Source organism: Vigna unguiculata, chromosome 1, assembly GCF_037176805.1.
Source record: "Vigna unguiculata cultivar grain cowpea cultivar isolate G323 ecotype 2 chromosome 1, ASM3717680v1, whole genome shotgun sequence".
In the NCBI taxonomy this organism is placed as follows: Eukaryota; Viridiplantae; Streptophyta; class Magnoliopsida; order Fabales; family Fabaceae; genus Vigna; species Vigna unguiculata.
This window is the reverse complement of record NC_140792.1, coordinates 43,494,839-43,511,879: the sequence shown is the minus strand read 5'-3', so window position 1 is coordinate 43,511,879 and position 17,041 is coordinate 43,494,839. Positions and strand designations below refer to the sequence as shown.

Below are 17,041 nucleotides of genomic sequence, written 5' to 3'. Positions count from 1 at the left end.
TTACAAACTAATTATTTTATAAATAGTTTACTTCTAACCTTTAGCCTAAAAACTTCTTTTGTTTTCAACAGTTGTTTTAAAAACCTCTTTTATGTACATATTTTATTTTTCTAATTTTATATTTAACAACTATTCTAAAAATTCATTATATATTCTTTATTGAACTAAATTGAACTGAACCGAATCAACTTGAATTGAACCGAACCGAACCGCACTAAACCGAATCGGACCGCAGTGGACCAAACCAAACCAGATCGGACCGAATCAAACCACACTGAACCGAACTGAACCACACTGAACTGAACCAAACTGAACCGAACCGAAACGAATTGAACTGATCTAAATCGGACCAGACAGAACCGAACTGCATTGATCCGAACCAGGCCGGACTAAACGAATCACACTGAACCGAACTGCATTGAACCAAACTGAACCGCATGGAACCAAACCTAACCGCATTGAACCAAATCTAACCGCACTGAACCGAATCGGATCGAACCGGACCAAACCGAATCAAATTGAATGGAACCAAACCAAATTGAAACTAACTGAACCGAATTGAACTGAACTTAAATACTCTTTACTTTTGTTGAATTTTAAATCATCTTCAAAAAAAGAGGAGAAAATTTAAGGAAAAATTTTACACTTTCATAATTAATTAATAAAGAGCAAAAGAAGAGTCTATTTGTAAGGTGCGTAAAAAATATTACACCCAAAAGTTTTTCCAGCACCAACATCACAATCGTGAGGTCCCTCTTAAACAATTGAAACATAATATTTTTCCCAAAATTAAATATAACAAGCGTATAAATAATAACATAAACAAATTGTATACTTCCAAGAAAAACAACATTTAAAGGACAAGCTTAAATTGGTTTGTATTCACCTTTAACGAAAATAATTGTTTTGTCAAGGTGAAGAACATAGAGATTGGTAAAAGCATAAATATTTAAGAAAAATATTATAAGACGATGAAAAAAAAATTGAAATGGGAGTAGTGAAGCATTGAGTATAAAAAAATGAGAAAAATGCAAAAAATATATAAGAGAAAGATAAAATGTTAGTTAGGGTTAAGGTTATAAAAAAGACATCCCAGTTCGGTGGAGTGTGAGGTGTTAGAGTTGTAGTGAAGGTGGTAAGGTGGGATGACGAGAACAAGGCGGTATGACCTTATATAGTAGTGATAAGGATGAGAAGCTCACGATCGTTGTCTCAATGGTGATGATTGAATTAAAAAATGAAGTGTGCACGGTGTTTATGATAATAGGCCATTGAAGAAAAATGAGAAAATAAAATACATAATTCAATTAGTGAACAGTCAACCCAGAGAAGTTTAATTTTTCAAAATAAACGATAAAACAATACCGTTTAGTTTTTATTAATTTTTTTAACTTTAATATTTAATTTTTATTATAAATAATTTAGTTTTTTTTTGTTACTTTAATATAATACAAATAACCATAGTTAAGTTTAGTTAGATTAATTTTTTTCATTTATAGCAATATATAAAGATACACCATCTTTTTGTGTTCACATTTCGTTATTCCAATTTTACGCTTAATTGTTATTTTAAAAACTAATTATTTTATAAATAATTTACTTCTAACCGTTAGCCTAAAAAGCTCTTTTGTCTTCAAATGTTGTTTTAAAAACTTCTCTTATGTACATATTTTATTTTTCTAATTTTACATTTAACAACTATTTTAAAAATTCATTCTATATTCTTTATTGAACAGAATTGAACTGAACCAAATCAAATTCAACCGAACTAAACCGAACCGAATCGAACCAGACCAGACTGAACCAAACCGAATTGAACCGCACTAAACCGAACGAACCGAACCGAACTGAATTGGACCGAACTGAACCAGATCATACCGAACCGAACCGCACTGAACCGAACCGAAATGAATTGAACTGAACCGAACCGGACAAGATTGAACCGAATAAAATGGCATTTAACCAAACTGTATCAGACCAAACCAATCGAACCAGACTGAATCGAACTGCACTAAACCGAACCGAACCGCACTAAACCGAACCGATTGACACTAAACCGAACCTAACCGCATTGAACCAAATTGAACCGCAACGAATCGAACCAAATCAAACCAAACCAAACCGGATCGAACCAAACCAAATTGAACCGAACCAAATTGAAACTAACCAAACCGAATTGAACTAAACATAAATTCTCTTTACTTTTGTTGAATTTTAAAACACCTACAAAAAAATAGAAGAAAATTTAAGGAAAAATTTTACACTTTCATAATTAATTAACATAGAGCGAAAGAATAATCACTTTGTAATATGCGTAAAAAATGTCACACCCAAAAGTTTTTTCAGCACCAACAACACAATCGTGAGGTCCCTCTTAAACAATTGAAACATAATGTTTTTCCCCAAATTAAATATAGCAAGTGTATAAACAATAACATAAACAAATTGTATACTTTCAATAATAACAACATTCAAAGGACAAGCTTAAAAGTGTTTGTATTCACCTTTCACGGAAATAATTATTTTGTCAAAGTGGAGAACATAGAGTTCCGAAATTGGTAAAAACCTATATATTTAAGAAAAATGTTATAAGACGATGAAAAAAATTATTATTTTTTTTACTTTATTTAATATTTATTATAAATAATCTAGTTTGTTTGTTACTTTAATATAGTACAAATAATCATAGTTAAGTTTAGTTAGACTAATTTTTTTCATCTATAACAATATATAAAGAGGATATCCTCTTTTGTGTCCATATTTTGTTATTCTAATTTTATCCTTAATTATTATTTGAAACACTAATCTATAACCATATATAGAGGATACCCTCTTTTGTGTTCATATTTTGTTATTCCAATTTTATCTTTAATTATTATTTGAAACACTAATTATTTTATAAATAGTTTACTTTTAACCTTTAGCCTAAAAACCTCTTTTGTTTTCAACAGTTGTTTTAAAAACTTCTCTTATGTACATATTTTATTTTTCTAATTTTACATTTAACAACTATTTAATATATAAATGGATATCCTCTTTTGTGTCCATATTTTGTTATTCCAATTTTACCCTTAATTATTATTTGAAACACTAATCTATAACAATATATAAAGAGGATACCCTTTTTTGTGTCCATATTTTGTTATTTCAATTTTACCCTTAATTATTATTTGAAACACTAATTTTATAAATAGTTTACTTTTAACCGTTAGCCTAAAAAGCTCTTTTGTCTTCAAGAGTTGTTTTAAAAACTTCTCTTATGTACATATTTTATTTTTCTAATTTTAAATTTAACAACTATTTTAAAAATTCATTATATATTCTTTATTGAACCGAACTGAACCGAATCGAATTGAACTGAATCGAACCGGACGAGACCAAACCGAACTGAACTTAACAACACTAAACTGACTCGAACTGGATCGGACCAGACCAAACCAAACATAACCACATTGAACCAAACCAAACTGAGTCAAACCTAACCGCACTGAACTGAACCGAACCAGACCAAACCGAATTGAACCGAACTAAACTGAACCTAACCGAACCGAACTGAATCAAATTGAACGGAACTAAAATACTCTTTAGTTTTGCTGAATTTTAAAACACCTTCAAAAAAGGAGGAGGAAATTTAAGGGAAAATTTTACACTTTAATAATTAATTAATATAGAGCAAAATTAGAGTCGCTTTTGTAATATGCGTAAAAAATGTCACATCTAAAAGTTTTTTGAACACCAATACCACAATCGTGAGGTCCCTCTTAAACAATTGAAACATAATATTTTTTCGTTTTTCCTCAAATTAGATATAGCAAGTGTATAAACAATAACATAAACAAATTGTATACTTTCAATAAAAACAACATTCAAAGGACAAGCTTAAATTGGTTTGTATTCACCTTTCACACAAATAACTATTTTGTCACATAGAGTTATGAAATTGATAAAAGCCTAAATATATAAGAAAAATATTATAAGACAATGAAAAAAAAAAGGTGAAATGGGAGTAGTGAAGCAACGAGTATAACAAAATGAGAAAAATGCAAAAGACATATAAGAGAATGATAAAATGTTAATTAGAGTTAAGGTTCAAACAAAAACATGCGAGTTGGGTGGGGTGTGAGGTGTTAGAATTGCAATGAAGGTGGTAAGGTGGGATGACGAGAGAAAGACAACATGATCTTATATAGTAGTGACGGAGATGAGAAACTCATGATCATTGTCTCAATGGTGGTGATTGAATTAAAAAATAGAGTGTGCGCGATGTTTAGGATAAGAGGCAATTGAAGAAAAATGAAGAAATAAAATACATAATTCAATTAGTGAGCAATTAACTGATAGAAGTTCAATTTTTTAAAAATAAACGATACAATAATACTGTTTAACTTTCATTATTTTTTTACTTTAATATTTAATTTTTATTATAAATAATTTAGCTTTTTTTAATTTAATATTTAATTTTTTTATAACTTTTATCTTTTTATTTCACATATTTTCACAGTTCAAATTGATGTTGATTTAAAAGTATGAAAAAAAAAGTTCAGACGCATGCATCAATTTTTTTTCTATTAAATTATAATTTTTGTAAATTAAAGTATGAGTTGTACCGTATATATTTAAGTCTGTTAATAAAATAATTTATATACATTGAAAACAAAATCTAAATGTTACATTATTTGAAGGGAATATTGTGTAGACATAGAGAAATATAATTAGTTTTGACTGACTTTTGTGTCCCATTCAATATACAAAGAGGATTTCCGTTTTTGTGTTTATTTTTCGTTTTCCAATTTTATCATTAGTTATTATTTTAAAATTAATTATTTTATAATTAATTTATTTTTAACCGTTTTTTTAAATCTCTTTTATTTTAATAGTTGAAAATATTTTTTTTAACAATTATTCTATTTAATAACTATTTTAAAATTTATTATATATATTTCAGAAGTAAATATTATTGATCTTAATTCAAATTTTTATAAAAATTAAAAAATACGACGCGTTAAAAATTACGAATATACATATGTTATCACGTATGTGTTTTCGCTGATATTTTTTAAGTCAATAAAATATTTGTTGTATCATGGTGTAATTATAATTTAAGATTCGTGGTTAAAGAGAATGCCTAGTTGCAATAGTATATTTCATTTTATGTGTAATGGGTGTCTTTTTATAAGTGGAGGTAAGAGGCCCCCTTAGAACTCCATATATGATCATGTTGTAAATATACCAATCATGGTTAAGATATTTGCCTGTCTATTACTTTGTTAAATACAGTAAAAAATATATAAAATAAGATTTCGTTTTTTGAACAGATGAAACTAAATAAAGATTTGCTATGAACTCATTAAATATGCCACAGATTTAGAAATATCTAATTGAAAAGCATGAAAAAAAAATTATAATAAAATAAGTTTGTTTTAAAAGTTTTGTTGGATGAATTTTATTTATATGATCGATTGTGTTAGCATTCGAGTTTGTTTTAGTTTGTAAATGTTACTATTTTTTTACTTGTGTCTTTAATACCTAAATCATTATAATTTTAACAATGGTTTTTAAAGTTTTTCTTATTAAAAATATTTACGTGTAATGAGAAGAATATGATTTTTTTTAACTTTTTTTATTAGTTAAAATACTTTGAAAATCAAAACATGCATTATTTTTTAAGTTAAATCAAAGAAATTAAAGAGAGTCCAATTTAAAAAAAAAAAAGATTTTAGATAATTAGATAATAAAAACAAATTCCAATACTAAAATAATTATAAAACCGAAATGACCAAGTTTCTCTATTAGTAACCCGCGAAAGATGCTGGCGTATCATCCCAGATTTACCCCTATAACAAAACGACGTCAATTTGAGGTGAAGGGTAGTTTCGTCATACCACTTTCAACGGCTACTTTCCGCTATAAAAGGAAACTCATCTTTTTTTTTTTTTTCAAGCATTTACTTCTTCTCCTTCTTTCTACTTCTGCGATTCTTTCGATTCTTTCTCTTTGATCTGAACGCGATTACTCTGAGACTGCAATTTAATTCAACCACCACCACACCACCACCTTCTTCCACCGCTCATCGCCATTCTCATTCTCATTTTCATTGTTTTTCCATTTCATTTCTTATCCCTCTCTATTTACTTGCTTCTCTGTTTTTTGCAGGGTTTCTAACCATGGACACTGGACCGTGGAGTGCTTCCTCCAAGATGAAGTCCAGATACCCCTTCCAGGATCGTCTCTTCCGCACTAAGAATTCTCAAGAAAACGTAAACCCTGCCCTCTTTATTTCATTTTCTCAAAAGCAAAAACCCTTGACTTGATCAATAATTTTTTGTTCACATTTTCTACGAAACAGTTGGACAGGTTTATTCCCAATCGCTCGGCGATGGATTTCGGCTACGCCCACTACATGCTCACGGAGGGTAACAAGAAGGGCAGGGAGAAAGAGAACGATGCGGTGACGTCACCATCTCGAGAAGCATACCAGAAGCAACTCGCCGAGGCTTTCGACATGAATCGCACTCGAATCTTGGCCTTCAAGAACAAGCCTCCGACGCCGGTTGAACTCATTCCCAAGTGCATCCTTTCGCCTCCTCCTCCATCCAAATTCTCTAAGCCCAGGCGTCACATTCCTCAGGTATGTTATTTGAATTCGAAATTCTGCGTGTTTTCTGATCGGACTCTTGAAAATTGAAATTCTGTTGTAACTGTTTGTGAAAATGGCTATCAGAGTTCTGAGAGAACGTTGGATGCTCCTGATATACTCGATGACTTTTATTTGAACCTATTGGACTGGGGTTGCGGCAATGTTCTTAGTATCGCCCTTGGGAACAGTGTGTATATATGGAATGCCGATGATAGCTCCACTGCTGAACTTGTCACTGTGGATGAGGAAGATGGTCCTGTTACAAGTGTTGCCTGGGCTCCCGATGGACGCCATTTAGCCATTGGTTTGAGCAATTTTCATGTCCAGCTCTGGGATTGTCATTCTTCTAGGATGGTAAATTTGATTCCTCTTTAAGCGTTTTTGTGAAATTTTATTTGAATAGGCTAATTGACATCGCAAAGGTTCTTGTGAAAGGTTTTTATAGTGTCGTCTATTCATGGATGGTCAAATAGTTGATAATTGTTTGCTTTTCTGATGGTTATTTGGGTTTAATTTCTACACTAACAATGGCAACCTTTGAGAACTGAAGATGGCGTAGATATGATTGAATGAATGACAGTATAAGTCATTATATTTAAATCAAATTGTAATTACTTCCAAAAAGTCACATATAACAGGGTCTTTGTGTGAAAGTTATACTTCTTGTTTTGTGTTCATATTAAATTGAAAACTTCTATGCATTGTGACGTATTATGGTTTTTATTTTGTGACTGCAGGTAAGAACATTAAGAGGTGGACATCAAGCACGAGTGGGTTCACTATCTTGGAACAATCATATCCTCACAACAGGAGGGATGGATGGTAGAATCGTTAACAATGATGTTAGAGTGAGGTCTCATATTGTTGATTCTTACAGAGGACATCAACAGGAGGTGTGTGGGCTTAAGTGGTCTCCCTCAGGACAACAATTGGCGAGTGGAGGCAATGATAACGTTGTTCACATATGGGACAGGGCTACTGTCTCTTCAAATTCAGCAAACCGTTGGCTTCATAGATTTGAGGAACATAGAGCTGCTGTGAAGGCATTAGCATGGTGCCCATTCCAAGCAAATTTGTTAGCTTCAGGTGGAGGTGTGGGCGATCACTGCATTAAGTTCTGGAACACGCATACAGGAGCGTGCTTGAACTCTGTCAACACAGGCTCACAAGTCTGCGCTCTGCTGTGGAACAAGAATGAGCGTGAGTTGCTTAGCTCTCATGGTTTCACCGAGAACCAGCTCACTCTTTGGAAATATCCTTCAATGCTTAGAATGGGAGAGCTCAAGGGTCATACCTCCAGGGTGTTGTATATGACACAAAGTCCAGATGGGTGTACTGTGGCTTCTGCAGCAGCGGACGAGACTCTCAGATTTTGGAATATTTTTGGAACTCCAGATCCTTCCAAACCAGCGCCGAAAGCCAATACTGAGCCCTTTGCTCATGTCAACCGTATTCGCTGAAGATGCACGTAGAGGTTATAATATAAAATATTTAGCTTTTTAGCATTATCCTGATCATTCTTTTATTTCCTTGTAAATTTATATTGTTAAGAAACAAATGTACATGTATTTGTATGAATGGGTGTTGTTGTATATATTGGTTAGAAATAAATCATAAATAAATAAGTTTGACTGGATTTTTTCATTTTATTTTTTATCTGATCTTTCTTGTTTCTTGTTCTACTTTTACTGTGTTTTTAGAGCCTCAGCACCCGATTTTGGGGTCGTACAACATTGTTAACAGTGAACAATACAGATGGAAAGTAAAAGAAGAAAAAAAGAAGACACATAAATATTGAAAAATGCAGAAGACTATAATATAAATTCGAATGTTAATTTGAGTCTGTTTAAATTTAGTATTGTCTAAATTCACCCATCTTAAAATAATATATCAGAATGGTGGATTCGAAAGACTCCTTTTACATAGAAATTGGTAGATTTAAGATAGAAAAACCCAAAGATAAATACAGCCACCACACTTTGGGTCCAAAATTAGCAAATTGTGAAAGGAACATTCTTCAATTTCACTGTTTAAAGTCTTTCCTAACTTGGCATCAGTGCATTGTTGGATTTTCGTGGTTAAAATAGTTAGCCAAAATTTTTTATTGTGTTGTGCTGTGGAGATCATCCATTCCTACGTAAAGTGCCACCTTTTACATGTTCCATATATAAGTACCAACAACCAAGGTTCACTATATATATATATATATATATATATATATATATATATATATATATATATATATATATATATATATATATATATATATATATATATATATATATACACACACACACATATCTTTTCTTCATCATTCTATTCTTTCTTCCTCGTTATCATTTCATTACCTTAACACAAAATTATTCTGCCTATCATTCTCGCCACCAACCAGTATGCATGTTCATTTCTTGGATGACAGTCACAGATGCTTATGTTTACATCCTAAACTTTGACTGTGAAATAACAAAGAGAAAAGAAAGATGGAGAAGTCGATGAGATTAGGGTTGATGGCTGTGGTTGCTGTATCTGGAAGCATGGCCATCTTGGTTCAACAAGTCCATAAACGTATGCTATCTAACTTCATGAAGAAATTTGAGTATCAAATGGGTGGTATCTTATACGCACACGGCCAAAAGAATTTGTGTGGTACCATTTCTTTCAATTTTTAACTACCATTTTCTTTTCCACTTTAGTTCTAAATCCCTTTTATAATGTTTACAAGGCCCTGAGAAACATGAAGCGAATAAGAAGGTGCGAATTTCAAAAGAAGCATTGGAAGACTGGAGTTACGGTAGAGGTGATAGAATGATTACTACAAGAGTAGGACGAATCAAGGCTGAACAATTTTGGGAGATGGAGAATGTTGAGAGGGATGAGCCCAAATTAGAGAAGATGATGCCTACAAACAGGAAAGTTCTTTACAGGGGAATTATGAAATATAGGAATAGCAATATTCATGGGAGACTTCCATTTTAGTTTTTTTCCTTTTCTAGAAAATAACATTTTTTTTTCTCTTTGTATGTGTTCTTATGCATAAACCTCCTAACTTTTCTTAATATAACATTCTAAATCGATAGATAGGGACCAATGCGGTCCATCCATCTTGTTCATGATGGTCGGTCTATATGTTTTAGTTTGTCTTGAATTTGGTCTCCAAAAAATAGAAAAATGATTTTTTACTACCAAATTTTGATAACTTTCTCTTACAATCTTAGGTGACATCTTCTAAGTGATTTTCTATTTTTCCATTTTCTCATTCTCAATATTTCAAAACCACTTAGAAGATATCACATTATATTGTAAGAGAAAGTTATCAAAATTTAGTAGTCAAAATATCATTGTCCCAAAAAGTATGCATATTCATTCATAGTGCATAAAAAATGTGGGTTAATTTTTTTCACCCACTTACATAATATTTGGCCTGCGTGTTTATGGTCAACCCGCAATTCACATAAGAAATTATTTATTTTGTAATTTTTTTGTTATAAAATATTAGGCTGATGAATTTTAATAATTTTATTTAATTAAATTGGTAGAAATAATAACTTTCATAAATCCATTTTTTAAGATAAGTAATATTTGTAATTTTATAATTTTTTATTTTGAAGTACAAGTCTATTGAAATTAAACATGATTTTGAATTGGATTGAAACAAGAGGAAAAACACAAATTAATGGATTACTTTTGGATGGACTAAATGAAAATAAGCGAACTACTTTTGATGGGCTGGACAAGATTGTGTTGGTGCTAGTGGATTTTACATATTTAAGTTAATGTTGACTATGATGATCAAATGCGGTTTAACTTGTGGTTGACATGTGTGGATTACGAATTATACAAACAAACCTAAATGAGTCAATGAGTTAACATATTCGGTTCGTCCAACATTCTTTCTTTTAGACATGTGGGACGATAATCTATTCCACATTGTCATATATATATATATATATATATATATATATATATATATATATATATATATATATATATAAATAAAAGTTACTCATTATTTGATGTTTACCACTCTCAAAATAAAAGGATACTATTTGATGATAGGATATTTATTCTCATGATGGCTTATAGAAGGTTACATAATGACTTCTAAAAGGATATGTTTGTATCATCTTAGTTTCTTTAGGTGCTTTCTATGTATAAAAGTGTATGTATATTTGATTTTGTATTTCATGTGTATCTTTTTTTCGCCCCTAACTATCCTATATTTATTCACGTAACTTGATGGAAGAAAGAGTATATATTCACTAGACCATCTAATAATAGACTAAATTATCCTCTCATACATTCATACATAGATACTAGTTTGTGGAATACCATAATAATTTAGTTTTATATATAGAGTCTTATTTTATATTTTGCATTTAATAATTTCTCATTTTCTACTATTATTTAATATAACTGTATTTTTTTTCCCATGTTTTCTCTTGTTTGTATATTTTCTTGTTGTTGTGAACCTAACAAATATGTTGATCAACTCGTATTTTTTTACAATATAAGATTTTAATATACATTTGAAATTCAGCATCATTGACATGTAAAGAGTGGGAGATCAATACAAAAATTAAAGAAACTATGCAGTATAGCATTAGGACAAAAATATTCTAATACTAAAAATGTTTAGTCGATCATCAGCTAAATTTGAAGGGGTCTACGATTTAATCCATATCAAAATTTCTTGTGATATTGTATGATTATTTATATTTTTGTAAATCATCTCAACATATTTATTATTTATGGATTGGTATCCACGTCTTTATATTTTAATTATAATTTGAAGACAGAGAAATGTTTTCACTATTTTTATCATTTGGATGTTAGAGAACTAATAAAATATAGGAAATAACCGTTTTCAGTTTTTAAACCGTAAAAATCAAGAAATGAACTGACAAAATTGCCATCTATCCAAATTTTATGAATTGACCGTTAAATCTGTAATTATCTTAATATTTCAAAATTACAATCAAGGTGTAAGTATTGACGTGGTAATTCGTTTCAAAGCGATCATGTTATAATTATCCTTTAAACTAAAAGTTTAACTCTAATTTTTCTTTTTGCAAGAAAAATTAATCGCATAATTATAATCAATGCGTGAAAAAATCATTCAGTAGGTCCAGTCAATTGGAATTCCTGTCACATCAATTAAAATTAGTTTCATTGACTTCTAGTTTACTATACTTAATTATTTTTATATTCATAAACTAACATTTTGATTAGTGAGAAAAATCATTATAGTGGATAATAAATATAATATTTTTAGTTTAATAATATAAACATGAAAGTTAATATTACAGTACGATGACGGTTGGAATTAGAATAATCAGTAATATATTTTTAATAAATTAATACAATCTTAATTATACTTATCCTATTATATATCACAGCTGTAATTCCGGTCCCATTCTTAATACTTTATTTAAAAGGATTTGAACCTCTGCCCAGAACATCACCAATAAAATAGTCAAAGTATAAGCGAAAATTAATTATATACATATACATATCTTAAATAGTATATAAAAAATTGTACAAATATTTGTTATTACTAAGTAAATTATTTAAATTATATAAAACTCAATTATATTTAGTGATATTATTTTAGATGTTAAAAAATTGAATATTAAATATAATAAGTTAACAATGACTCAATAATCCTAATATATAAATTAATAAATATATACCAATACCAATGGTATTAAATATTAATATATAATTAATTTATAATGATACTTTGTTAACTTATGCCAATAAACTGATTGATATACCAAAAGAAAAATGGTCATTGATACTTCAATAACTTATAATTTTATACCGGTACTTCCATTTTTGACATGTAATATTTTAACACAATAATTTATAGTGAGATTTAGATTTATATACAACGTATATTACGCAACTTTTGAACACATTATTTATCTCTGGTATTTAATAAATTTTCTCTTATCATTCCGCGATAAATGATTAAGAATACGATAAGAACAAAATTATAATATTTCGTTGGTATTGTAAAATCAAAATCAAATTGAAAAAGAATACAAAAGGATTATGGAAGTTGAACAAGGAAGAAACAGCTTAAAACATAAAACATATTTGAATTTCATCCTTAAACACAATTAAACTTCTGTTGGAAATATTATTGTAATCTTAAAATGAAGACTTAAACGGAAGTGGAGTTGGATTAAACGTTTAATTCTGTTTAGAAAACAAACTACGGTGGCGGTGGCGACGGAGGCGCGTGGGTGAGGTGGAAAGGAAAATGACGTTATTTGTTAGAGAGACTCCTTCACGTAACACTTAAATATTAACAAAAAGCCCTTTCCAATTTCCAAATTTTATGTCACTCCTTGTAATGCTCCTCACATCACACCCAAATTCTACTCAACCCAAACCCAACCCCGTTCTCATTCTTATTATTTTCCTTATTTCTAGGACTACACACCCGTTCCAACCCAAACACCACCCTTAACACCACTTCAAAACGACCCTACTACCCTAAAACCTCTTCAAGTACTCGCGCTTTTTTCAATCTTCACCCATTCTTCCGACACTGTTCAAGATTCCGCAAGAACCTCATACCCACATCCCATTTTTGCTTAAAGTCTCGATCTTTCGGCCATGTCGAACAGGATGATGCACCGGGCGTCGAACCGGCGCCAGCCCCTGTTGCAGCGGCAGCCCTCGAAGCTGGCGACCAGCGTGGGGGAGGTGGTCGGAGGTACGGCGGCGGAGTGCGTGGCGGTGTGCTGCTGCGTCCCCTGCGGCGTGGCGAATTTCCTGGTGCTCGCAATCTACAAGTTGCCGGCGGCCTTGTGCCGGCGAATGCTGAGGCAACGGCGGCACCGGAAGATTGCCAAGGAAGGGCTGCTGAGACCCACGCGCCGCCACTGCTCGTGCGGGTGCTGCGAGGACGTTACCGGACGGATATTCCCCATGTGCGCCAACGACGCGTTTGACGTCGAACGCCTCCACTCGCCGGAGCCCGACAGTGACGACGACACACTCGCTCTGGAGAAAGAGATGTGGGACCGGTTTTACAACACTGGCTTTTGGAGAAGCTCTTCTAACAGAGAACGGAGAGAACCCTCGCAAACGCAAACGCAGTTGCAATTGCAATTGCAAAATGTTGTTCCCCAACCCAACGTCTTTTCTTGAACCCTCCCTTTACAACAAGTACATACACAACTTGTATGCGCAATTTTTTTTATTCACGTTAATGAGACTGCAACTCTTCCCTTTCGGTTTTTCAAGAATATTTTTCTTTTGTGTATCGCGTTTTCCGGTGGAGCTTTTCAGGTTGTGTGAAAGTTTGTGCCAGGTTTCGTTTGTGTAAAGTATTGTCAACTTTCTGATGATGGTGCCCAAGATTTTCCTCTGCCACTCGGTAATTGTTGCTTCAAATTCCTCATCGAACTTGCGGCGATTGAAATTTATTTCCACTGTTCTTTACAGAAGAACAAGAAAAAATGGATTTCCTACTGTTCTACTGTTCTTTACACACCCTCCTCATTTTTCTTACATTGATTTGCAGAGGTTACGCATTTCAATTTAATCTGTTTAATCATTTGCAAAGACCAAGTTGATGTTTTTATCAGGTTAACTAGTTAAACTACTTTTTATTTAACACCTGAAATCGTGATAGCTAGGGAGAGAAAACATAGAAAGAACAAAAAGAAAGTTTATCAAAGATACGATAGAATAAGAGAACAGAAATAGAGAGGGATATTTTAGCGAGAAGAAATACACGTGTATGATTGTGATTATAGTTTCATGAAGTTTAGAGTTAACTGCAGGAGTGTCTGAGAGGTGAAAAAAATGTGAAGTTTAACCTAGGAAGATGCATGGGAGTTGGCGAAATCTAAATTTTGTTGAGAATTAAATAGCCAGAAAAGGATAGGAGAGAGGTGAAATATTTAACTATTGTAAAATGATTTTTTTTTTAAATTAAATTTTGACAATTTTTACTGTTATTTTTAGGTGATTATTTATTTATTTATATTTTATAATTACTTAAAAGATACATTTTAACAAAAAAAATTATCAAAAATTTAGTAGTAAAAATATTATTTTGATGGACTAATAATAAGTAGATGGAAGGGAGAAAGAAAAAGTGCAGGTGGTGGTTCAGACGCAGGAAATGGGGGTCCGGGCGTGGTAAAGATGGTGGTTATGCCATTTGTCTGGCTTTTAACTTGTCTCCACACATGGATACCACGTTTTGTTTGTATGATTCCAAATCTTGATTTGAAGTATTCTGACACATTATTATTTTGGAGCTGAGATAAGAATAAAGGAAGCATGCAAAGATAGGTGAAGGGTAGATGTTTGTGGAAATGATTCAGAGATTGTTGCCATCCATCTGTACTTGGCTTCGACATTTCCTTCATTCATTCACAATGCCTCTACGTACTCTCTCTAAACTCCTTCACTCCTCAAAACCCTACGGTAAAAAAACAACATACAAATACTCTTCTATTAAACTCACTTCTCTCCTTGTTTGCTTCAATCTACATATCATTAAGACTCAAATATATTTTTTCCTTATATTATATTCTTAAAATTAAAATTAGTTTTCTCTTTTTAAATTTTGATCATACGTGAATTAATTATTTATAACTCAATTTTATTCGTTTGTTTTGGAGTTTTAAACATGATTTTTATTCATTTTTAATTAATATTAAAACAGAAATACGTGAAATGATATATACAACACTTAAATATTAAAATGTTATATTATCAAACACGTCAAATCGGGATATTAGATTAGATTAAAATTTCAAAAAAAGATTAATTATAATTTTCATTTAAACTCAAGGAAGAAAAAACATATTTAATTCATTTTTAATAAAAATTAAAATTATTTCTCTTTCAAAACTTTATAAAAAAATGTATGAATTTAAATTTTTTAAACAAATTTTGTTAAATTTATTTGACGTTCAAATATATTTTTCAGAATTTTTTCGATTAACACGGAAGCGAAAATGTGTTAAAAGAAACTGAATTCACATATTATTGTAGAATTAAATTAAGGCAAGTCTCATAGAATAATTTTAATTTTCATTAAAAATTAATAGACAAATAACATATTTAACTCTTAAATATATTTTTCATCTTCACAAAATTATAAAAAGTTATATTTATTTTTTAAATCATATCATAAAATATTTTATCTTTGTATTTTACTTTAAGAAAGCCGGGTTAAACTCTATTTTCAACATATATATTTTTTGTTAATTAAGAAATTGTAATTCTAAAATAGTTTTGGATTTCGGTACGTTGTATAATAAAATAAAAAGCTATTTATGCATGCTTTTCTTTTATTTTCTCTTATACACGCATCCGAGTGCAAGGTAAGAATGCTCTGGCAAAACTGTATCTTTGTGTGAACAACAAATCAAAATGTACAAGTGGAAGCTTTCACAACCATTTATTTCTTTTCATGGAGAAAGGGTGAAGATGCAAGTTTAAATACAATTAAATAATTTCAGCTCCAGTTTCATATTTTTAAATTAATATTTTAGCTGATAAAAGTAATTAAATAATTAATCAAAAGAAAGGATAAATAAAAATAATTATTTCTGTAAAATAAATTCAACCAAGTATGAACTAAATTAGTCCGATTCAGACAAATGAACCGAGTGTGTAATCGTTACTAAACTTTAATTGAATTGTATTTTGAATGGAGTACGAGTGTTTGTCGTGTGAATTTATGAATGGATAGTTTACAACTGCTGATGCAATTGGAATTGATATTTTAACAATTCGTGTGTGTAACTCATCCACGCAATCATAAGCAATAAATTTTAAATAATTTATTGGAAAATGATATATTATAATATCACTGGATAATATGTTCTGCCACTACCACAAATATAATAATCATTCAATTAAATGGGAATTTGACCGATTCAATTTTTTTCATAATTATATCACATACGGTCAATATTTCCAAAATTATTTTCTATGAATTGGTGAAGTTAGATTTTATGCAAATAGAATTTACATTAATTGTTGGAGACTTTTTTTTTGGCTTAATTTGATTTTCTTAAAAGTTATACCTCACATGTGAATCCATTGAAAGATTTTTTTTTTCATTGCTAATAATGTTTTATAAGTCTAAAGTTAGCATATTTAATTAAATAGATTTGTTTCATTAATTTATTTAATTAGTTAGACATTTTAAAAGAAAAAAACCCCACCTTTTTTTTATTAAATGAAATCTTAAACGAGATTTTGTGAACCCTACTAATGTATTTGTAGCCACATATGTGAACCAAATAAAAACAATCATGGGGAAACTAAAATTTTCACGAGATTTTTGCTTCTTTAATTATGATGTGATTTCATGTGTTCATTCTAGTTCTAGAAAAGTCGATGACTTAAAACATAAAATAAACA

At 30.7% G+C, this 17,041-nt stretch overlaps 3 protein-coding genes across 3 annotated transcripts; all 3 read left to right on the top strand.

Annotated features, from left to right (window-relative positions):
- Positions 1 to 5,944: 5,944 nt before the first annotated feature.
- On the top strand, positions 5,945 to 8,274 carry LOC114178188 (cell division cycle 20.2, cofactor of APC complex-like). Its single transcript, XM_028063950.2, has 4 exons — positions 5,945 to 6,257; positions 6,347 to 6,628; positions 6,722 to 6,991; positions 7,375 to 8,274. The coding sequence occupies exons 1-4, from the start codon at positions 6,165 to 6,167 to the stop codon at positions 8,095 to 8,097; spliced, it is 1,368 nt and encodes a 455-aa protein (XP_027919751.1). The 5' UTR covers positions 5,945 to 6,164; the 3' UTR covers positions 8,098 to 8,274.
- Positions 8,275 to 8,950: 676 nt separating this feature from the next.
- Positions 8,951 to 10,075, top strand: LOC114193734 (uncharacterized). The gene is made up of 2 exons (XM_028083685.2): positions 8,951 to 9,283; positions 9,360 to 10,075. The coding sequence occupies exons 1-2, from the start codon at positions 9,118 to 9,120 to the stop codon at positions 9,611 to 9,613; spliced, it is 420 nt and encodes a 139-aa protein (XP_027939486.1). The 5' UTR covers positions 8,951 to 9,117; the 3' UTR covers positions 9,614 to 10,075.
- A 2,902-nt stretch (positions 10,076 to 12,977) lies between these two features.
- Positions 12,978 to 13,896, top strand: LOC114195177 (uncharacterized). Its single transcript, XM_028085570.2, has one exon. It carries the CDS (start codon positions 13,262 to 13,264, stop codon positions 13,796 to 13,798), a length of 537 nt encoding a protein of 178 aa, XP_027941371.1. The 5' UTR covers positions 12,978 to 13,261; the 3' UTR covers positions 13,799 to 13,896.
- Positions 13,897 to 17,041: the final 3,145 nt, after the last annotated feature.

Coding starts and splice junctions, on each gene's coding strand:
- LOC114193734 (XM_028083685.2), top strand. CDS start 9,118: ATGGAGAAGTCGATGAGATTAGGGTTGATGGCTGTGGTTGCTGTATCT. Junction 9,284..9,359: donor CGGCCAAAAGAATTTGTGTG/GTACCATTTCTT, acceptor AATGTTTACAAG/GCCCTGAGAAACATGAAGCG.
- LOC114178188 (XM_028063950.2), top strand. CDS start 6,165: ATGGACACTGGACCGTGGAGTGCTTCCTCCAAGATGAAGTCCAGATAC. Junction 6,629..6,721: donor CCAGGCGTCACATTCCTCAG/GTATGTTATTTG, acceptor AATGGCTATCAG/AGTTCTGAGAGAACGTTGGA. Junction 6,992..7,374: donor ATTGTCATTCTTCTAGGATG/GTAAATTTGATT, acceptor TTGTGACTGCAG/GTAAGAACATTAAGAGGTGG.
- LOC114195177 (XM_028085570.2), top strand. CDS start 13,262: ATGTCGAACAGGATGATGCACCGGGCGTCGAACCGGCGCCAGCCCCTG.